The sequence below is a fragment of the Vombatus ursinus genome, unplaced genomic scaffold (assembly GCF_900497805.2).
Source record: "Vombatus ursinus unplaced genomic scaffold, bare-nosed wombat genome assembly UNPS02014802.1, whole genome shotgun sequence".
Taxonomy (NCBI): Eukaryota; Metazoa; Chordata; class Mammalia; order Diprotodontia; family Vombatidae; genus Vombatus; species Vombatus ursinus.
In genome coordinates this window covers 11,568,310-11,591,080 of record NW_020954580.1, presented here as the reverse complement: position 1 = coordinate 11,591,080, position 22,771 = coordinate 11,568,310, and the positions used below count along the sequence as shown (strand labels likewise).

Genomic DNA, 22,771 nt, shown 5'->3' with positions numbered 1-22,771 from the left:
CCATCCTTTCAGTCCCCTAGGTTCACAACCGAAGGGTCATCTTAGGCTTCTCAGGATCTCTTGCCCCCTTCATTCAATCTGTTCCCAAGGCCTGCCATTTTACCTTTGCAAACAGCTCTCGAATATGCCCCCTTCCCTCCTTTGACACTGCTGCCACTCAGATGCAGACCATTGTAGCTCCCTATCACCTCCAGGATCAAATACAAAATACTCTGTTAGGCATTCCAAACTCTTTCTGAACCTTATACTGCTCCCCTGAAGCCCCACACCTTTCCACTTTTCTTTCACCTTACACTTTCTCACGTACTCTTCTGCCCAGTGACTCTTGTATGTAGTTTGTAAATAGCTGTTGGGTTGGGTCTCCCCCTTTAGAGCATGAGCTCCTTGAGCACAGGGATTGTCTTTTGCCTGTCTTTGTATTCACAGTACTTTGCCCAGCGCCTGGCACGTAGCAGATGTTTGCTTAATAAATGTGTTGACTGACTTAAGTGACACCCAGTTCTCTTTATTTCTTCTTAATCTCTCTCATGAACTTTATTTTCACATCTTCACTTGCTTATTGGACTTTTACACTTGTGGCCCTATCATCATTTCAACTCAACATATTCAAAGTTAAATACATCATGTTCCCTGTCCTAAACATATTTGTTGTTGTTCTTGTTTAGTCATTCAGTTATGTAGGGTTCTTCATGACCTCATGGACAATACCATGCCAGACTCTTCAGTTCTCTGCTATCTTTCGAAGTCTGTCCAAGTTCATGTTAATTATTTCAATGACACCATTCATCTCATCCTCTGCTATCCCCTTTTCCTTTTGCCTTCAGTCTTTCCCAATATCAGGGTCTTTTCCAGTGAGTCCTCGCTTCTCATCATATGGCCAAAATATTTAAGCTTCAGCTTTAGTATTTGACCTTTCAGTGAGTAGCCTCAATTAATTTAAGTATTGACTGTCCAAGGGACTCTCAAAAGTCTTTTCCAGTACCACAATTAAAAAGCATCGATTCTGTGGCGTTTAGCTTTCCTTATAGTCTAGCTCTCACAGCCATATATTGCTACTGGAAAAACAATAGCTTTGACTGTATGGAACTTTGTCAGTAGGTGATGTCTCTGCCTGTTAGTATGTTGTCCAAATTTGCTATAGTTTTCCTTCCAAGGATCAAGTGTCTTTTAATTTCATGGCCACAGTTGCTGTCTGTGGTTATCTAAGAGTCCTAAATATAACTCTTCATCAAACTTCTCTTTTTTCTACTTTTGGTATCACCAACCTCTCAGATGCCAAGCTTTAAAACCCCACTTAATTTTTTCCCCCTACTTTGTCACCTCCATATCCATTCAGTTGCCAAGTCTTTGTCATTCTACCTCCATAACGTCTGTTATCCCTTCCACCTCTTTGAACCTGTTTCCTCATTTGTAAAATGAATAATAGACTTCATGCTTCTAGTTTTCTTCTGTCTCTGAACGTTTTTGATTCTGATCAGTTTTAGATAAGCTGGTCTAGTTTGTATCCATTTGATAAGAGGGGTAATCAAAATTAAAAGTCACCTCCATCATACAAACATGCAACCATTTTAAAAATATAGCATATTAAAATTAATTAATTTATTATAATAACCATGATCTTTTCTTTAGTAAATGCTAGTATATAGAATTCAAAGGTCAACCAAAGAATTCTTCTCTTGGTTGTATATCAGAATTTGCACATGTTTAAAAGTAAAATTGTGTCAAATTTAAATTGCAGGCCCAGAAAACAGTAATGCCTACTAAGCAATCATTGTCTGAAGTACCTGAAGTGGTAGAAGACTTTCTCTGCAATTTCCTCATCAAAATGGGAATGACCAGAACTCTTAACTGCTTTCAAAATGAATGGTAAAACATTATGCATTTTAAAAAGTTGAACATTTTATTTAGGATAGTAGTTCATGGATTAGGCAAATGCATATTGAAGTTAAAGAGTAATAATTACATTGTTTACATATAACCTGAGTTAAAATGATACAAATCTATCTCTTTCTTCTTCCTCACCCATTCCACCATAGTTACCATAGGATTTTGCTTTTTTAAAAACATATTTCCATTCAAGATATTGATTATGACCATTATGACATTTTTGTTAATGAACAGTTTTTCTAGAATATTGAGTGTATTTAGTACCCACACCCTTACATTTTAAGTCATTCAAACAACAACTGCATTACTTTGGAAATTGAATGTTATTTTGAAGACATGTTAAGATATACTTTTAAAATATAATTTTTTAAAAGTATAGGAATTATGGAATAGAAAGCTGTTCTTAAAAATTATCCTTCAGAGGGCAGAGCCAAGATGGCAGAGTGAAAGCAGTGACTTGCTTGAGCTCTCCCCCAAACCCCTCCAAATACTTGTAAAAAAAATGGTTCTAAACAAATTCTAAAGCAGCAGAACCCACAAAAAAACTGAGTGAAACAAATTTCCAGCCCAAGACAACCTGAATGGTTGATTGGAAAGGTCTGTTGTGCTGGGTTGGGAAAGGAAAAGAAAAAACACAGGAAAAACAGACCTCAGCGAAGCTGGAGCAGGCCTCAGAGGACTGAATCACCAGCAGCTATAGTGGTTTCCAGACTTCTCAATCCACAAACACCAAAGACAACTTAGAAGGTCAGTAGGAAAAGTCTGTGACCAGGGTGAGAGCTCTGTCCCAGCCCCAATCCTAGCATAGCCCCTGGGTGGCGGCTGCTTCCTGGGTTCAGGCCACAGACTGAGGGGGAGTTGAGTGGCTGATCAGGGAGGGTTGCAGAGATCTCTTTTCTGGTGGTGAGGAAGGATTCTCTTACTTTGCCTGTGCTTGGATCTGGGTCATAGTTCTAGGTGGTGGTCCTGGGGCCAGGAGGAGCTCTGGTGTGGTGGAACTTGTAGTGACTGAGGAGAGGACATCCTCCTCACAGTTCCAAGACAGAAAAGAGCACTTGTGGTCACTCATAGACCAGAGTACAGGACTGGAAAGGAATAAACACCTTGCACTTGATCATGCCACCTTGGAAGAACTGAACATTTTTCAGGTCCCTAGAAGTATCTCTGAAAACAACTGCATAAAACCCCAAGATTGGGACAGTACATTCTCCAAACTGGAAGCAGACCCCTACCTTAACAAAAAGTTTATAACTCAAGTAATTGGCTGTAATCATGAGCAAACTGTGCAAAAAAAAATCAGACCATAGAATCTTTTTTGGTGACAAAGAAGATCAAAACACACAACCAGAAGAAGGCAACAAAGTCAAAGCTCCTACATCCAAAGCCTCCAAGAAAAATATGAATTAGTCCTAGGCCATGGAAGAACTCAAAAAGGGATTTTGAGAAGCAAGTAAGAGAAGTAGAGGAAAAACTGGGAAGAGAAATGAGAGTGATGCAAGAAAATCATGAAAACAAGTCAACAGCTTGTTAAAGGAGAAAATAACACCTTAAAAAATAGCCTAACCCGAATGGCAAAAGAGGTTCAAAAAACCAATGAGGAGAAGAATGCCCTAAAACGCAGAACTGGCCAAATGGAAAAGGAAGTCCAAAAGCTCATTGAAGAAAATACTTCCTTAAAAATTAGAATGGAGGGTCTTCCGCCTTGGCTGCCGCGGCTGGGAGTTGGGGTGGACAGCGCCCCCGTGGGCACCAGGGGGATGCTCGGATCTGCTCGGGGCCGGCTCTAGCACCGCAAAATTTAATTATGCCTTACAGCTCTTAAGAGTCTGAAATAGTTATCTTCAGAGTATGGAGTGATCCAGAAAAAAGATGGAATCTTCATACAGCTAATTCCACCCAACATGAGGAGCATTGAAGAGGAAGAGCCCATCTCTGGTGTTAGTTGTCAAATTTCTGTTAGTGAATTTTCTTGCCACTGCTGTTATGACATCCTGGTGAATCCTACTACCTTGAACTGTGGGCACAGTTTCTGTCGACATTGCCTGGGTCTATGGTGGGTGTCCTCAAAGAAAACAAAATGTCCAGAGTGCCGAGAGAAATGGGAAGGTTTTCCAAAAGTAAATATTCTGCTCAGAGATGCCATTGAAAAGTTATTTCCTGATGCCATCAAATTGAGATTAGAAGACATTCAGCAGAACAGTGATATAGTACATAGTCTTGCAGCCTTTCATAAATACGGAAATGATCAGATTTCTGTAGCTCCAAATGCAGGGCAAGCAAATCCTCAAAGAGGAGGGGGATTTTTTCTGGAGTACTGACAGCTTTAACTGGTGTTGTTGTAGTTCTACTTGTATATCACTGGAGCAGTAGAATATCAGAGCATGACCTGCTTGTTCACAAATCTGTTACAAAAATGGACGGCTGAAGAAGTTATCTTTTGGCTAGAGCAACTGGGCCCTTGGGCCTCTCTTTATAAAGATTTTTATCTGAAAGAGTTAAAGACAGATTGCTTTTAACATTGACAGATGAAGACTTTTCAAAGGCTCCATATAACATAGAGAATAGTAGCCACAGAAAAGCCATCATAATGGAACTGGAGTGTGTCAAAACTTTAGGAGTAAAGCCCCCACAGAATCTTTGGGAATGCAAGTCTGTCAACCCAGGCAAGTCATTATTCCTATTGTATGCCCTGAAGGGCTCCCCAAGACTCAGTATGTTGTATCTGTACTTGTTTGATTATGCAGAAACCTTCTTACCTTTCATCCATACAGTATGCCCTATGCAAGAAAAAGAAGATATCATCACAAAGTTTCTTGACTTTAAAGAACCCACTTGGAAGCAGTGGAGAGAATTCCTTGTTAAATATTCTTTCCTTCCATATCAATTGATTGCTGAATTTGCCTGGGATTGGCTTGATGTGCACTACTCGACATCATGGTTTCTTATTGTTAATGCTAAGTTACTCTCTGTTCTGGAGTTATTTTCCTTCTGGAGAATTTGGTCAAGGAATGAATTGAAAACTGTTCCTCACATAATGTGGAGCCATTTTTGGAAAGTATCAACACAGGGACTTTTTTGGCCTATTATTCCTCAGTTTATTTGCAACTGTTTATTTTACTGGGCCCTATACTTTAACCCAATTATCAACTTTGATCTTGACCAGAAACCCAAGTGCTGTGAGTATTGCTGTCCCAGCTCTGAGTGAAGCTGGCCTCCATCAGGTCTGAGCTTTGAAATTTAAAGAGTGGTGAGGGCTACAGTGGGAGTGAGGGTAAAAGGGGGGTGGGGTCCGCTTTTCTATAAATAGTGATAAAAGGAGCTGCTTTTTTTAAAAAGCTATACAAAGTTTTTCTTGGCATGGGAAATGGGACCCATCATTCCCAAACCAGTATTGGTTTATTCAGATTGTACAGTAGTGATATTTGCCACATACTATATAACTACCTCACAAAAGTGTTATGAGGCTCAATGAGATGATGGCTATTAAGGACTGTTAGAGTTCCTCAAAGGTGGGACATACATTAAAGTATCATGGTATTGTCTTATGTGTGTTTGCTTCTCAACAGGCCTTTTGAGGCCTAGTTTGATAGACCTGGTAAGTAATAGAGAATCTCGTTTGGAGCACTGATGATGGGAAAATGAAATTCTACTAGGCAGGACATTGCCTTCCAGATGTTCGCAGTAAGTGAACTTTTAGTCATGTGTGGCTATGTGATCTATTATAAGCATAGACAAATAGCTGCAGACCACAAGTGCAGTGTGGAAGATGCTGTCTTGTTGGTGACTTCTTGGGAAGCATCATAGTGAAAACTCTGCAGTCATTGAGTTGCTGACATATTCCCTCCTAGCCAGTTTTAATCAATGTTTTGTGTCCTTTTATTTAAAAGGGGATATTGAACAACTTTGAGCAATTAATGAAGACTAATTTTAGCCATTCTTTGCTGTCTCAGTGCTTCCTAAAAACAATTTTTTTCAAAAAGAATTGGATCTGTGACAAATTTCAGGATTTTATTTTTGTTTAAGAAACATTTGATAATTGACCTCACACTGTATCATTGTCTTTGTGATGTGATATCTGTACCAAAAGCTGTGATTTATAAATATGGAGTAGGATGAACTATCCAAAGAGAAATATGGCAGCTTTTTGAACCATTCCTTGACCCTTTGTATCTTGTCTTAGAAGTAAGGATTTCATATTTGCATCTGAAGGTTTCAAAAAATTACTTTAAACAAAAATAAAGTTTTTTTTAAAGTAAAAAAAAATTAGAATGGAGCAAATGGAAGGTAGTGACTTTATGAGAAATCAAGACATTGTAAAACAAAACCAAAAGAATGAAAAAATAGAAAACAGTGTAAAATATCTCTTTGGAAGAACAACTGACCAGGAAAATAGATTCAAGAGAGAGAATTTAGAAGTTATTGGACTATCTGAAAGCCATGATCAAAAAAAGCCTAGATATCATCTTTCAAGAAATGATCAAGGAAAACTGCCCTGATATTTTAGAACTAGAGGGCAAAATAGAAATTGAAAGAATCCACTGATCTCCTCCTGAAAAAGGTCCCCAAAGGAAAACTCCTATGAATATTGTAGCCAAATTTCAGAGTTCCCAGGTCAAGAGGAAAATATTACAAGCAGCCAGAAAGAAACAATTCAAGTATTGTGGAAACACAATCAGGATAATACAAGATTTAGCAGCTTCTACATTAAGGGACCAGAGGGCATGGAATATAATATTCCAGAGGGCAAAGGAGATAGGATTACAACCAAGAATCACCTACCCAGCAAAACTGAGTGTAATCTCTCAGGAGAAAAATGGATATTCAGTGAAACAGAGGACTTTCAAGCATTCTTGATGAAAAGACCAGAGCTGAATAGAAAATTTGACTTTCTAATACAAGACTGAAGAAAAACATGAAGAGATAAACAGGAAAGAGAAATCATAAGGGACTTATTAAGGTTGAACTGTTTATATTCTTGCATGGAAAGATGATATTTGTAACTTATGAGACCTTTATTAGTGTTAGGGTAGTTGGAGGGTAAAATTTTGTGTATGTATATATCTATATCTGTATATATAGATAGATAAATAGAGAGTACAGGGTGAGTCGAAGATGAAGGGGTGATATCTGGAGAATAAAATTAAGGGGTGAGAGAGGATTATACTAGGAGAAGGAGAAAGGGAGAGGTAGAATGGGGCAAATTATCTCACATAAAACAGACAAGAAAAGGCTTTCACAGTGGAAGGGAAATGGAGGAAGGTGAGAGACAATAAGTGAATCTTATTCTCATTGGATTTAGCTTAAGGAGGGAATATCATACACACTCAATTAGGTTGAAAATCTGTCTTACCCTACAGGAAAATAGGGGAGAAAGGGATAAGAGAGCAAAGGGATGATAGAGGGGAGGGCAGATTGGGGGAGGGGGTAATCAGAAGCGAACACTTCTAAGGAGGGACAGGGTCAAAAGAAAGAATAGAATAAATGGAGGGTGGGATAGGATGAAGGGAAATATACTTAGTTTTTCACAACATGACTACTATGGAAGTGTTTTACATGACTACACATGTACTGCCTGTATCAAATTGCTTGCCTTTTCAATGAGGGTGGGTAGGGAGGGAGGAAAATTTGGAATCCAAAGTTTTTTTTTTTTTTTTTTTTAGGCAATTGGGGTTAAGTGATTTGCCCAGGGTCACAAAGATAGTAAGTGTCAAGTGTTTGGTCTAGGGCTGGATTTGACCTCAGGTCCTCCTGACTTCAGGGCCAGTGCTCTATCCGTGGCACCACCTAGCTGCCCCAGAATCCAAAGTTTTAAAAACAAATGTTAAAAATTGTTTTCACATGTAACTGGGATATAAGATATATAGGCAATGGGGTATGGAAATCTATCCTGCCCTACAGGAAAATAGAAGGGGAAGGGGATAAGAGAAGGGGGGGATAGAAGTGAGGGCAGATTAGGGGAAAGGGTATTCAGAATGCACGCCATCTTGGGGTGGGGGGAGAGACGAGATAGGGAGAAAATTTGGAACTCAAAATCTTGTGGAAGTGAATGTTGAAAACTAAAAATAAGTAATAAAATCAGAAAAAAATTCTCCTTCATAAATTTTATACTACAATTTAGGCTTTGTATCATCAGTGTTACTGGCTTATGTGACCTTATTTAAATGACTGATTATAGGATTTTCCATAATCCTTCTATTTCAAATTAGACAATTATTTTCAAAAATCTCATCAAAATTCAGGAGCTTCTTTTTAATAATTTAATAGTTGTAAAATCCAGCCACCATCATCTCTTATTTCTCCTTTGGAAATAATACTACAGTCACATGTTTTAAAAATAATTAATTAATTTATTTTTAGTTTTCAACATTCATTTCCATAAGATTTTGAGTTTTAAATGTTCTTCCCCTCCCTCTCCTCCACTCCCCAAGATGGCATGCAATCTGATGTAGTCTCTACTTATACATTCATATGAAGAACATTTTCCCATTAATCATGATATAAAGAATAATTAGAACTAATGGGAGGAACCACAAGAATGAAGCAATAAAACAAAAAGCTACGAAGGAAAAGGAGAGCAAGTAGCATGCTTCCATGTGCATTCTGATTCCATAGTTCTTTCTCTGGATATGGATAATTTTTTCTATCATGAGTCTTTTGGAGTTGTCTTAGATCCTTGCATTGCTGAGAAGAGATAAGTCTATCAAAATCATTCTTCACACAGTTGGATTCCTAAGTTGGAATTCTGCCTCTTTTAGATGGAACTAAATTCCAATTCTGCCTGAGACTCTAACGAACTCTGTAAGGGTGGCTGTTGGTGTGTACAGTGTTCTCCTTGGTTCTGCTCACTTCACTCAGCATTGGTCCATACAAGTCCATGCCAGGGATCTTTCCTTGCATTCTGCTTACAGTCTTTATCTAGTGAAATCTTCTCTTTCTTTTTTTTTTTTCAGCATTTAAATTTTATTTAAATTTTAATTTCCAGATTCTCTCCCTTCTTCCACTAATTCCCCAGACCGCAGAGAAGGCAAGTAATATGATACCTATTATACAAATGGTCATGTAAAACACATTTTTACTTTAATCACATTCCAGGAGGAAAAATGCAAGAAAAATAAACAAAAGAAAAAATATGCTTCTAAATCTGCACTCTGAATCAGTAAGGTCTCTATCTGCAAGAGAAGAGCATATTTCATCATGAGTCCTTTGGCGTTGTGATGGCTATTTCAGTTATCCTTGCAATATTGCTGTTACTGAATATATTGTCTTCCTAGTGAGTTCATCCATTCACATGCAGTTATGATTGCTAACTATGTACTGCCACTTATTCTATTCCTCTTTCTTTTGTTTACTCTGTCCCCTCTTTAAGAGTCTGTTTTAATGTTCACTAATGCCTTTCTCAGTCAAACCTCCTTTTTTTCACACCCTCCCTCATTCTTTTAGCCCCTTTCCAGTCTATTTTGTTCTTGGGTAAGATGAATTTCTATATCCAAATTTTGCATGTGTGCATATGTGTGTGTGTGTGTGTGTGTGTGTATGTGTGTGTGTGTAAACCTTCTCTTTTCTGAAAGGCCAAGAGCCTTTTTTTTTCTTCTTTTTTTCTTTTTTAGTTAATAAATTTATTTATTTTTAGTTTTCAACATTTACTTCCACACAATTTTGAGTTCCAAATTTTCACCCCATCTCACCCCTCCCCTCACCCCAAGATGGCATGCATTCTGAATACCCCTTCCCCTAGACTGCCTTCCCTTCTATTTCTTCCCCCCTTCTCTTATACCCTTCCCCTTCTGTTTTCCTGTAGGGCAGGATAGATTTCTGTACCCCTTTTCCTGTATTTCTTATTTCCCAGTTGCATTTGAAAACATTTTTTTTTAAACATGTGTTTTTAAAACTTTGGGTTCCAAATTTTCTCCCTTCTTACCTCCTCACCCACCCTCATTGAAAAGGCAAAGCAACTCAAAATTGGCTATACATGTGCAGTTATGCAAAATACTTCCATAGTAGACATGCTGTGAAAAACTAACTCTATTTCCCTTAATCCTATTCTGCCCCCCCATTTATTCTATTCTTTCTTTTGACCCTGTCCCTCCTCAGAAGTATTTACTTCTGATTACCCCCTTTCCCAATCTGCCCTCCTCTCTATCATCCCCCAACTCTCTTGTCCCCTTCCCCTCCTATTTTCCTGTAGGGTAAGACAGATTTCCATACCCAATTGAGTGTGTATGTCATTCCCTCCTTAAGTCAAATCCTACGAGAATAAGATTCACTCATTCCCTCTCACCTTCTGCTGTTTACCCTCCACTGTAAGAGCCTTTTCTTTTCTGTTTTTTTTTTTGTGAGATAATTTACCCCATTCTACCTCTCCCTTTCTCCTTCTCCTAGTATAATCCTCTTTCACTCCTTAATTTTATTTGCCAGATATGACCCGTTCATCTTCAACTCACCCTGTGCCCTCTATCTATTTATCTATCTATATACATACATATAACTTTTTCCCTCCAACTACCCTAATAACTGACAAAGGTCTCATGAGTTACAAATATCATCTTTCCATGCAGGAATGTAAACAGTTCAACCTTAATAAGTCCCTTATGATTTCTCTTTCTTGTTTATCTCTTCATGTTTTTCTTCAGTCTTGTATTAGAAAGTCAAATTTTCTATTCAGCTCTGGTCTTTTCATCAAGAATGCTTGAAAGTCCTCTGTTTCACTAAATGACCATTTTTTTTTCCCCTGAAGAATTATACTCAGTTTTGCTGGGTAGTGATTCTTGGTTGTAATCCTATCTCCTTTGCCCTCTGGAATATTATATTCCATGCCCTCTGGTCTCTTAATGTAGAAGCTGCTAAATCTTGTATTATCCTGATTGTGTTTCCACAATACTTGAATTGTTTCTTTCTGGCTGCTTGTAATATTTTCTCCTTGACCTGGGAACTCTGGAAGTTGGCTACAATATTCGTAGGAGTTTTCCTTTGGGGACCTCTTTCAGGAGGAGATCAGTGGATTCTTTCAATTTCTATTTTGCCCTCTAGTTCTAAAATATCAGGGCAGTTTTCCTTGATCATTTCTTGAAAGATGATATCTAGGCTCTTTTTTTGATCATGGCTTTCAGATAGTCCAATAATTTTTAAATTCTCTCTCCTGGATCTAATTTCCAGGTCAGTTGTTTTTCCAGTGAGATATTTCACATTGTTTTCTAATTTTTGATTCTTTTGGATTTGTTTTACAGTGTCTTGATTTCTCATAAAGTCACTAGCTTTCAATTGCTCTATTCTAATTTTTAAAGAAGTATTTTCTTCAGTAATCTTTTGGACTTCCTTTTCCATTTGTCCATTTTGTTTTTTAGGGCATTCTTCTCTTCATTGGCTTTTTGGACCTCTTTTGCCATTTGGGTTAGGCTATTTTTTAAGGTGTTATTTTCTTCAGTATTTTTTTGGGTCTCCTTTAGCAAGCTGTTGACTTGCTTTTCATGATTTTCTTGCATCAGTTTCATTTCTCTTCCCAGTTTTTCCTCTACTTCTCTTGCTTCTCAAAATCCCTTTTGAGCTCTTCTAAGGCCTGGGACTGATTCATATTTTTCTTGGAGGTTTTGGATGTAGGAGCTTTGACTTTGTTTCTTCTTCTGGTTGTGTGTTTTGATCTTATTTGTCACCTAAGTAAGATAATATAGTCTGACTCTTTTTGCACTGCTTGCTCATGATCCCAACCAATCACTTGAGTTTTAAACTCTTTAAGGTAAGAGTCTGTTTCCAATGTGGAGAATGTACTGTCCCAAGCTTTGGGGGTTTGTACAGCTGTTTTCAGAGATGCTTCTAGGGACCTGAAAATTTTCAGTTCTTCCAAGGTGCCCATGATAAGGAGCAAGGTCTTTCCTCTCCACTGCCACAACAAGCACCACCACACTAGCGCTCCTCCTCGCCAGCGCTCCTCCTCACCCCAGGACCACCCCTCAGAACTGTGACCCAGATCCAAACACGGGCAAAGCAAGAGATTCCTGCCGCAGCACTGGCAAAGAGATCCCTGCAATCCCCTTCTGATCAGCCACTCGATTCCCCCTCAGGCTGTGGGCCGGCAGCTCAGAAGGCAGCCCGGGGCAGCTGAGATCCAGCTTCTTCTCTCACGCAGTTGCAGACTTTTCCCACTGACCTTCTAAGTTGTCTTTGGCGTTTGTGGATTGAGAAGTCTGGAAACCGCCACAGCTGCCTGTGATTTAGTCCTCTGAGGCCTGCTCTAGGTTCGCTGCAGTCTGTGGGCCTATGCCAAACTGCCCTCCTCTCCCTGCCCGGCATGATATACCTTTCAGATCAGCCATCCAGGTTGTCTTGGGCTGGAAATTTGTTTTACTCTGTTTTTTGTGGATTCTGCTGCTTTAGAATTTGTTTAGAGCCATTTTTTATAGGTATTTGGAGGGGTTTGAGGGAGAGTTCAAGCAAGTCACTGCTTTCCTTCCGCCATCTTGGCTCCGCCCTCCCCGCCTTTTTCTGTATAAGTTATTCTCCCCAGCTAGGAATATTATCCTCTTTATTAGATCTCTCACAAAACTTGGTTTGTGATACATGCATATGTACTTTGATTTGTATTTATCATCTCTCCTTGACTAGAGTTTAAGCTCCTTGAGGGCAAAATTATTATTTTTTTTATTTTCTCCTGCCCCACCCCCAACTCCATGTGCTTAATATCATAGAGAAGAGAGCAGTTTTAATGGGGGGAAATATTAGAATTTTCTATTAAAAATGAGACCTCTGTGTGAGTAATTGTTATTCAGAGAGAGGTAGTGTGGTGTATTGGAAAGAGCTCTAGTTTTGGAATCAGAGTACCTGACTTTGAATCCCAGCTGGGCTACTTAACCTAAGTGTATTTTTACATAAGTTATTTAACTTTTCTCGTACTCATAATTACATCATCTTAGAGCTAGAAAGGACCACAGAAACCCAGTATAATTTTTTTTTTAAAATTAAGCTTGAAGCCATGAGAGATTAAGTGGTGCTCTCAAGTTCCTCATCTGTAAAATGAGTACATTGAACTAGATCCTTCCTAAGGCTCTTTCTAGTTCCAGGTCCTATAATTCTGTATAGATGTCCATAGCAGATTATTTTAAAAATGTACAGGAAAATGTTTTTGCAAATTGATTTAATTGTTTTTTCCATATTAATGTATCAAAAGATGGTGGTTATAAAATTCTTCATTGTTAGGAAAAGACAGATTTGACAGCATATTTGAGGATAAATTTTAATTCTTAGCCATAAGTATGAAAATGATTTAAAGAAAACTATTTGTTTATACTTTTAAAAGTTCTTTGAATTTATCAAGTATTCTTTTTAGATTTTATATTTTTGATTAATAAATTAACTTGTCACCAAAATAAATTATAACTATATTAATGAAATATTTTAGAAAATGAACTGTAGCATTATGTAACATCAGTAAAATCCTTATAAAGCATCTTCACTTCTGTAGGGTTTTTTTTTTTCAACAGTACAGGTTAAATCATTGTCACTAGCTTTATAATGAGACTGATATTTCAAAGCTCTATAGTAAGAAAAACAAAGAAATCTTATCTTGCTCTTATTGCATAGTTATAAGAAGAGTTAATCTTTTTTAAACAAAAACAATTTAAAACAGAAGAAACACTTCAGTTAGACTTCTGGCAGGTATTCAAAACCAGCCAGGAAAGCTGGCAGAATCTTGCCTTCCAATGTGATGTGAAGAATCCCTGGGAAACAGAGCTCTAATTTCCCCTTCCACTTATATTCTCAACCAGAATAAATAAAATGTTTAAAATTTTATCTTGAGGTTGTAATGATTAGTTTACCTATAACTCCAGAAGTTCAGAATTGCTCCTTATTGACAGTGGTCTTATATTTCCTCTTCTGAATTGAGTGTGGGATCAAAATACATGAAGGAGAAAATAGGATAAAAATGACGTGTTCTTTTGAAGAACTTCATCAAGTGAAATAGATATAAAACTTAAGTATGAGTTCAATTAGCCAACTATTTTTGAGTGCCTACAATGTGCAAGGTGATGGGGGTTCAAAGACAGAAAACAAAATTGGTCCAAGGAGTTTCTAATCCATTGGAGGAGGAGAGAGGAATCAAATGTAAACAGACAAGGAAGATTTCACACAGGAGATAACACATGAGTTTAACCTTGAAGAAAGGATGGATTCTGATAGGCAGAAATGAAGACATGCATTCTAGGCATTGGACATAATTTGTGCACTGAAGTGGGAATTGGAATGTCAGGGTAGAGAAACAGCTCATTCCCTATTTTGGCTGTAATGTAGACTGTAATAAAAGGAAGCAGTATGGAATAAGGATGGAAATAGATATTGAAGTCACATTCTTTAAATGCCAGGCATAAGAGCTTTTATTTTATCTTAGCGGCAGTATGGAGCCACTGAAAGTTTTTGAACAAGTGAGTGAGCCATTTGGGTCAGACTTGTGTCTTGCAAAAATTATTTTGACAGCAGCTATCTGGAAGTGTTATTAGAGTTTTAAAATCACAAATAAGTATTTGAACAATCAAAAGGAAAAATTAGTCATTCCAAAAATAAAATCAGTGACCTCTGTAGCAAGGATGTCTTTTTGGAAGGGTAAATGACCTTTGAAAAAAGTATCTTGCGACAGAGAAATCACCTGTGTCTCTGAGCATTCAGCTTATCATAGGTCAAATCTCAAATGATTCAAGGGTCAGGAAGCTGCTTTCTTAGAGTGAACATGGGCTGACCAAGCTTAACCTCAGGGGCTATACTCTGCCATCTTTCTCTAGTTGAGGATTATAATGGCAGGGCTAGATGCTAGGACAAAATCTAACTGGGGAATCTTGGGGTAGCCTCGCTATATTAGGTCACTGTTTTGGAGATCCCTTTTCAGTCATTCGCCTTGTGTCCATAGAATGATAAGGCAAATTCAGAAGCACCAACAGCTCATTTTTGCCTCTTTTTACTGTAAATTCCTCCTTTCCCCTTCCCTTCCCTGCATTCCCCAGAGCAATTATCTATGCTTCTCTTCTTTCTGATAGGTTGTCTTTACTCTTCTTCCTTATGCTAACAAAATTTTTCACAATACAACATAAAGTTCTTGCTTTTGGCAGATAGAAACGTTGATATTCTATATTCTGATAACTATTATTAAAGTTATTCCAAAGTTGTAATTCTGCTGCTGTGTTTACTATATGTCTTAAATTTCTACTTAGTAATTTAGTGGTTTTGTTTGACTCAATAGTTAAATAAATAAACTTAGTAACCATTCACAAAAACCACTGGATGGGATTGTAAAGTAATTTGAAAACCAGTTTTTCAACACTCAACAAGATGTGATTTAAACTACCCTGTGATGTTTTAACCAGTAGAATCAAATCAAATCAGAATCTCTTGCCTCTCCTCTCATCTCCTCTCATTTAAATACCTCATAATTTCCTGAGAATATAAGACATGATTGCAATATGATATGTATGTTTTTCTTGGAATATGATCTCATGCAGAAATTGTTTTTTTTTGATAGATATTTTATAAATTGCTAAATAAATATTTTGGTATGTTAATTATTTTAAATCTTATAAAATAATTTGAAATATTAATAGAGGACAGGCTACCTGATGACAGTAGTAGTGAGGACAATGATAATTATGATAGTGCTTAATACTTCTATAACTTTCTTAATTTGTGAAATATTTTATGAATATTATGTAAACCATAAATGTAATATGGTAGCAGCTGATAACATATTCTTTTTGTTTTGTTTGTTTTTTGACTAGGCAGTGGGGTTAAGTGACTTGCCCAGGGTCACACAGCTAGTAAGTGTTATATGTCTGAGGCTGGATTTGAACTCAGGTCGTTCTGACTCCAGGGCTGGTGCTCTATCCACTGCCCCATACTCTTTTTTTATAATAAGTTGATTTAAGTTAGTGGAATGAAATTATATAAGATGTTTTTATTTTATATTGTCCTAGGTATGAATTAATTCAGAAGGGTTCATTAAAAACTCCGGATGTTAGATTTGTTCCAGATGTGTACACTCAGAATATGCTTTTGGACAGTGAGAACAAAAGTCTGAAGAAGGATTTGAAGCGCTATAAGGATGCAGCTGAGTATGTTAATTTATATTTAGTGATCTTATTTTATATTGGAATGAATAAGCTAACTAATAGAGGTTTCTACATGGAGAAAAGGTTTACTGTAAGTAAGTAAGCTAGCTCCTGGTTGAACATCAAAGCATCATGTGTATCATCACAGTTGGAACTCTGTGAACCAGAATTAGATGCATGGGATAGCAGAGAAGAGGGCTGGTTCATGAAGCAAAATTATTGAAAAAGTTGGCAATATTTTTATACATTGGGGTTTTCCTCCTAAGAAGATAAGCCTGATTAGCTATTTTTAGCACTGTTCCCAGGGAATAGAAACAATAATAGGGAGAAGGAATATTTAACCTTGTAGGAGAATTTTAGGCTGTGAAACACTCAAAGTAAATGTGTGTCTTCCACACTTTCTTGTGTGTATGCAAAAGCAGCATGGGACCAAATACATGTAACCAAGTAGATGGGGAGGACTGTGGGATTAGAAATGCATGTGCAACCAGCATTTTGGGTCAGTCTGTTAATTGATTAGTGAATCACCCTTAAGGCAATCAATTACTACCAGTCACTTTTAAATCCCAAAGGAGAATATTTCTATAACTTTTGTTTTCAATTTAATTTAATTCAGTAAACAATTTATTAAAGCCTGCTCTGCAGCAGGCATAGTATTGGGCATTGGAAAAGTGGTATGTATAGATTAGAGGCATATAAGAGTTTGTGAAACCTTACCCTGTGGCAAGAGAGAAAATTATAGGGATGAGGAAACATTTACAATCTGGTTCTGTTCAATATATGGCTTTGGGTCAAAAATTAAGTGGCATAATCATCTATTCAGCTTGTTATGCATCTGCTATACCTGATTTCTATAGTTCATGATTTCTATACTGTCTATGGCTATAAGCATATATGGATGTGTAAGAGTGAAATGTTACTAAAACTATAGTCCTCTGTTCTCAGTAACTTTTTTTAAAGTAAATTACAGCATCTGCCTTTATGTTTATTCTGAATTTTTATTGTTACTTAATGGATGTACTGGGAGCTTGACAGCATATTTTTCATAGAATGGTGCCCAGTGTAGTGTTCTAACAACCTGATTTCCCTTCTACTGTTCCTTATGTTTGCTAATTTTTCTTTTTGCATGGATATATTCTCTCCATGAAAAGAGTTTTGCCACAGTGACATTAAATAATCATTGTTGCTCAATTGAATATTATAGCTAATAACTGTAATCAAAATGATAAACCATTTTCCTTGTAAATTATTAATTTCATGTTAAAAACAACCATGATTAAATCAGGTATCATTTAAATAAATAATTATATGAGAGTCTGGCTCTTACATTTTTGTTTACTGATGTTTCAAATTATAACTTACAATCATTACTTTCATAGGTATCACTCATTTTAACTCAGCTGATACTTTATACAATGTTAACCATGCCAGATTGGTAAAATATTTTTGGTTATTCTACAGTTGATTCTCTGTGATCCAGAATGAAATGCATGAAATAGCATAGGGAGGTTTGTGAAGCAAAATGATTGAAAATATTTTTATAACTTGGAGATATTCTTTCTAGGAAGATAGGGTTGTTGCTGTCAGGTAATTTTCCAGTTGTGTCCAACTCTCCATGATCTGATCTGGAAGAAAGGATGTTAGAGATGTTATACAGGTAGAAACAGATGTAACAATTGATTGGTTAAGTTGGGCAAGGGAGAATGAAGAGTCAAGGATAATGCCAAGGTTGTAATCTTGGGTGATTGGAAGTATGGTAGTACTTTTGAAAGAAATAGGATAGTTCAAAAGAGTGGGTTTTGGGGAAAACATGACTTCAGTTTTGGACATCAACATCATTGTGTATTTCTAAATATCTAATTTATTATAAATTGTGCTGCATAGACTTTTTCTGAAATTTTAGTACAAGGTACCTAAAAATCCTTTCAAAATTGATAATTCAGAACCTCCTATCTACAATATGGAAGTATGAACTTTGCCAAACACACTCCAATAAATTTGTTGAGACAGCAAATGTCAAAACTGGGTGGGGGATCAAGGTGTGGGGGTGATTTAAGGGTGAGGTTGATTGATTTATTCAATTAAAGCACCGTATCCCACATAGAGTAAGTGATGAGATGTTCCATCAAGCAAACTTGGTCACAGGCTTTAGACTCAGTGCAAAGTATCCTTGGGGCTGGAGTGATATTACACAGGGATCTTGTTTGGATAGTCCTGGAAGACTTGGTCATACATTAGGGTATCAAACTAGTTCAGAATGAGTCATTCCAGAGGTTGGAGAAAGCTTGGCATTCAAGGAAAGGAATTCTTAGGAAGAACTGCCTAGGAAAGAGAGAGAGTCGAGATACAAGCTTTGGCCTTGGCTTAGATCTCCTTCCCCATCCCCTATTTTTTGGTTAGAGAGTGAGCTTATAAGCTAGAATAGTCTGGCGGATGTCAGGTTTCGAAGCTTCCTAATGGGATCCGTGGATCAGTTGATGGCAGTGTTTGCAGTGAGATCCAAAGGCATCTGGCAAAGAGACTACACCAGGCCTAAGGGGAATTTCCTGAGCCCAAAGGGGAGAAGAGGACTTCCAGCAACCCATAGTTGTGTTACCCTTTTGACCTGACCTCTCTAAGCCTGGGGCCACCTTCTCCTGGATTAGGTAGGTACTTGTAGGAGAGTATTTTTTGGGAGCTTGTTTTGTACTAAAGTTTCTTACTAGTACCACCTCAACACATACTTCTTACTAAAAGCTACTTAGGGCTAACTGACTGAAATGTATCTCAAATGATGATCTCAACTGATAGACTCTTCAGGGGTACCCTTAGAGCTCTGAAGGAGTGTAGTGACCAAATGCTGAAGACCTAACTCACCAGTGGCAGTGGGAGTTGGGGTACGTGCCTCAGAGCATGTGTTGGTCTGTATTACATGTATCCTCTGTGCTAAATCTCTTCTTTTTGCATATTTACATGTTATCTGTAATTTGAATTGTCAGAAATTCAAGTAGCTTGTTGTTGTTAAAGCTCTAAAGTACTGGTTGTTAGAGCTTTAGTGCTCTAGATTGATGCCTAATGCTGCATCATGTTACTCTGCAATTTGTTCAAATCCCACACCTTTACTTAAAGGTAATGTTTCATTTTTAGGCACCCCTAGCCCCAAAGATTATGAAAGATTATTTGTATATTTAATTTCAGTTTTCTGCTGCTTTGATGAGGATGAGGATATAGGGCAAGGAAAATACCTTCTGAGACAGGATCTCTAACAAAACAATTATCCATGCTACTTTCTTGTAGCAATAAATCTGGAGTCCACAGTAGTCAGTGGTAGGGAAATGAATTTGTTGAAGGTTGTACTGTTATTTGCAATTCTTACTCTAGACGAATATCCTTTACTTTTCACTGAATTTTGGTAGTTTTTTGGTTTTCTCCATTTTATTTACGTAATTTATTAAAAATTTCTTAGAAACATAGAAGTATTGTGTTTAGTTGATAAAAATGAGAAAACCAAATATCATTTTGCTCCCTTAAAATGTAAGGCGGAAATTCATATAACGTATAATGGCTATATGACCCAAGCTATAATGAGCATACCTTCAGCTTCTTCCTCGAGGGCCTATCAGTATTTTTCTGATGATGCTATGTGGTTTTTAGTCATGAAATACTGCAGTTTCCAAAGAATTAATTTGTAAGTTATGCAGTGAAGAAGCACATGTTGATTTGCCTAGGCTATTATATGATCCATTAAAACTGTGCAGTTATCAAATAAGACAATATATGTAAAACACTATAAAACAACAAACTATATAAATGGTAGCTGTTTTTGTTGTTTTTATTGTGAAGGAGAAGAAACCTATCATAAAAGAAATCTATTTCTAGGAGGCAGGCCTGTCATGTAATAAGATCAAGCTAACCCTGCAGTGTCTAAAGATCCAGAGGAATATTGGGTATATCACCTTTAGAGGATTTATGGAAAGATGTGGATACATGTTACACAGGATAAGGAAGTAAGATTGGATTGTTTTCTACACTGTGAAAGGCAGTACTCATATTGATGAGATTTCAGATTTCAAATTAAGCAAATGGCCATGTGATTGATAGTCCCTATCTTTTATTAGAATCTTCCAAAATTCTAAAAACTTCACAATCCAGGGAGCCATAGTTTCTTTTTCACTCCTCATGAAAAGAAAAAAAATGAGGTGTTTTAATCTTTCATTTAGAAAAATAAGGAAATGGGGTGGTTTATCATGAGGCATCATAGTCCTTTTAGGTAAATATACTAAAGGTACCAGGATTGTTTCAAACCTGTCTAAATAAAATGGCATCCTATTAAAATTTGCTTGATTTATGATTTTTTAAGTATTATGTAAAAGAGAAAATTTATATTTGAAATTGTTAATAATATCCAAACTCAAAGCTATCTCAAATAATTTAGAAATTACTTTATTATTGAGTCTTTTTTTTTCAGTTGTGTCTTATTCTTCGTGACCTCCTTTGGGATTTTCTTGGTGAAGATACTGGAATGGTTTGCCATTTCCTTCTCTAGCTCATTTCACAGATGAGAAAACTGAGGCAAGCAGGGTTAAGTGACTTGCCAGGGTCACACAGCTAGTAAGTGTCTGAGGCCAGATTTTAACCCATAAAGAGTAGTCTTTCTGACTCCAAGCCAGAAGGGGAAAGCGTGTGGGTAAAGCAGCCTGGCTGCTCCTCTTCTTTGAAGACCCACAGAGCCCTACTTGCTGATCACACAAGAGAAGCACGACAGTCTATGCTCCATTTGAATCTTGGGGAGAGAAGTGCCTTCTTTACTCTTGGCATCTGGTAGGAGATGATTCAAGGCCTTCTTCCCTCTCTGTGGCCTGTGGCTCCTGAGAAACAAGGCCTCCTGGCCTTCTTTATTTATTTTTTTCCACTCTAGATTTTTGAGTAGAGTCTTTAGCCTTCAAAATTTCAAAAGCTATGAGAACCTGGAAGTTGGTATCTAGACTGGTTTTTGCATCCAGCAAAGCATCAATGCCCAAAGGAACAAGCTGTGATCTTCAGAATGACCAGTGGTACCCTGATCCAGCAGAGGACTCAACTGGAAACAATGTCATTCTTTGAGGTGAACTTAGAGGAACCAAGGCCATGAACAGAGCTAAAACTGAGATAGATCATGTAGGAACTGAGTTAAACCTTTTGCCTTGTTAAGGAGGAAGAGGGCATAATCAGCCAGTCAGTAGTAGGTTGAAGATCCTGTCATCACGTCATACTGGTTCTCCAAAAGCAGATGGTCTTATTGTCATTGAACATGAGTATTTGCAACATCCTTGGATAAGGGAATCATAGCGTTCATTTGCTAACTGAAACATCACTTTTAATATTTATTTTCTATATATTGTTTCCCCGTTAGAATGTAAATTCCTCAGGAGTAGAGATTGTTTATCCCCAGAGTCCATTACAGTGCCTGGAACATAGTATGCAATTAAAAAAATGTCTATTGATCATTTGTTTGATGAAGGATCCAGTCCCCAATCTCTACTGTTTTCACAAGAGAATCAATCTAATTTTAAAATGTCAGCATAGAGTATGTGATGTGTCTGATGCTTTGTAAACAACTGTATGCAGTGGGTATCATCAGAATACCTCAGTGGATCTTAAAGCATCCTTAATGGTACACTTCTGTTTTTCTCAGGAATAAGGCCACTCAGCCAAACTCATAGGTACTCTCCAGGAATCACTATAAATTAAAAAAAAACCAAAACTTTTATCCACCTAAAAAGAACAAAAGGTAATTCCTATAAAACTTGCCATTGATTCAACTGACTTTGTAAAAGCAAATCATCTCTAAGCTTTCCCAGGCAATAAAACCCTGCAATTGACAAATAACTTAACATTTTCCCCATTAGACTATAACCTCATTAGCCATTGTTGGTGGCACCATAGTGCACAGAGTACTGGGCCTGGAGTCAGGAAGACTTGAGTTCAAATCCAGCCTTAGATCCTGACTAAATGTGTGACCCTGGGTAAGTCATTTAACCTATGTTGGCCTCGGTTTCCTCAATTGTAAAAATGGCAATAATAATAGCACCTACTTCCCGGGGTTGTTACAAGGATCTAATGAGATAACAAATACAAATAGCTTAGTACATTATCCACAGTAAGCACTATGTAAATGTTATTATTATTACATCACTTGCTTACTATTTAGATTTCTTCTCAACCACCCAGGTTCCTTCATGTTGATAGTGTGTTCACTTTCTGACCCTTTCATTCTGCTTCCCCCGTTGGAGTTACTCCTTGTGAAGTTATAACTTGGTGAGGCCAAGTCTCTCTTACCAAATGCTGTAGTTTTCATTTACGATTAACCATGCTCCTGGTTTCCTCCCTTACAGTTCTAATCTTGACTGAGTTTAACACATCCAGAGAAATGTGAGGCAGACATCTAACCTTTCACTTTTAGCCTGTCAGTCCCCACTTTTATTAGCATTTTTTTCTTTTCACTTTTTTCATCTATCAGATCTTTTAATCTTTCATCTGCCTTCAAGGCATTATCTTTCAAGGACAAAAGTTCCTTCACTTCTGTCTCTGATTGTCCAATACACAAGGACTATTGATCTTTACTCTCTTTGCTTTGACAATGCAGCAGCTTTTCCGAAGCTGTCCATAAGAGCCAGGTAATATTTTTAAATTTCTCTATTAAGCTCCTCAAGTATTTATCTCATTAATCCCACAGGATGATTGGGAATTTTCTTCTTGTCCAACTGAAAGGACTCTCAAATGTGTCTTAAACAGTTCTCCTGCTATAGGATATGAGACAAGTCAAGAAACATTTATTATCTATT

General features: G+C 37.3%; 2 protein-coding genes across 3 annotated transcripts in view; both read left to right on the top strand.

Moving 5' to 3' along the window:
- Window positions 1-22,771, top strand: part of SPAG16 (sperm associated antigen 16) — a 1,197,624-nt gene that overhangs the window by 21,602 nt on the left and 1,153,251 nt on the right. For both annotated transcript variants that reach the window (XM_027873434.1, XM_027873435.1), the window contains exons 4-5: window positions 1,739-1,866; window positions 15,834-15,971. In XM_027873434.1, coding sequence (XP_027729235.1) covers window positions 1,739-1,866; window positions 15,834-15,971 — 266 coding nt within the window. The remainder of the gene's footprint in view (window positions 1-1,738; window positions 1,867-15,833; window positions 15,972-22,771) is intronic.
- On the top strand, window positions 3,789-11,983 carry LOC114051480 (bifunctional apoptosis regulator-like). Its single transcript, XM_027873893.1, has 3 exons — window positions 3,789-4,036; window positions 4,393-5,063; window positions 11,943-11,983. The coding sequence occupies exons 1-3, from the start codon at window positions 3,789-3,791 to the stop codon at window positions 11,981-11,983; spliced, it is 960 nt and encodes a 319-aa protein (XP_027729694.1).

Coding starts and splice junctions, on each gene's coding strand:
- LOC114051480 (XM_027873893.1), top strand. CDS start 3,789: ATGAGGAGCATTGAAGAGGAAGAGCCCATCTCTGGTGTTAGTTGTCAA. Junction 4,037..4,392: donor CTCAGAGATGCCATTGAAAA/GTTATTTCCTGA, acceptor AGTTAAAGACAG/ATTGCTTTTAACATTGACAG. Junction 5,064..11,942: donor TGACCAGAAACCCAAGTGCT/GTGAGTATTGCT, acceptor ATTCCCCCTCAG/GCTGTGGGCCGGCAGCTCAG.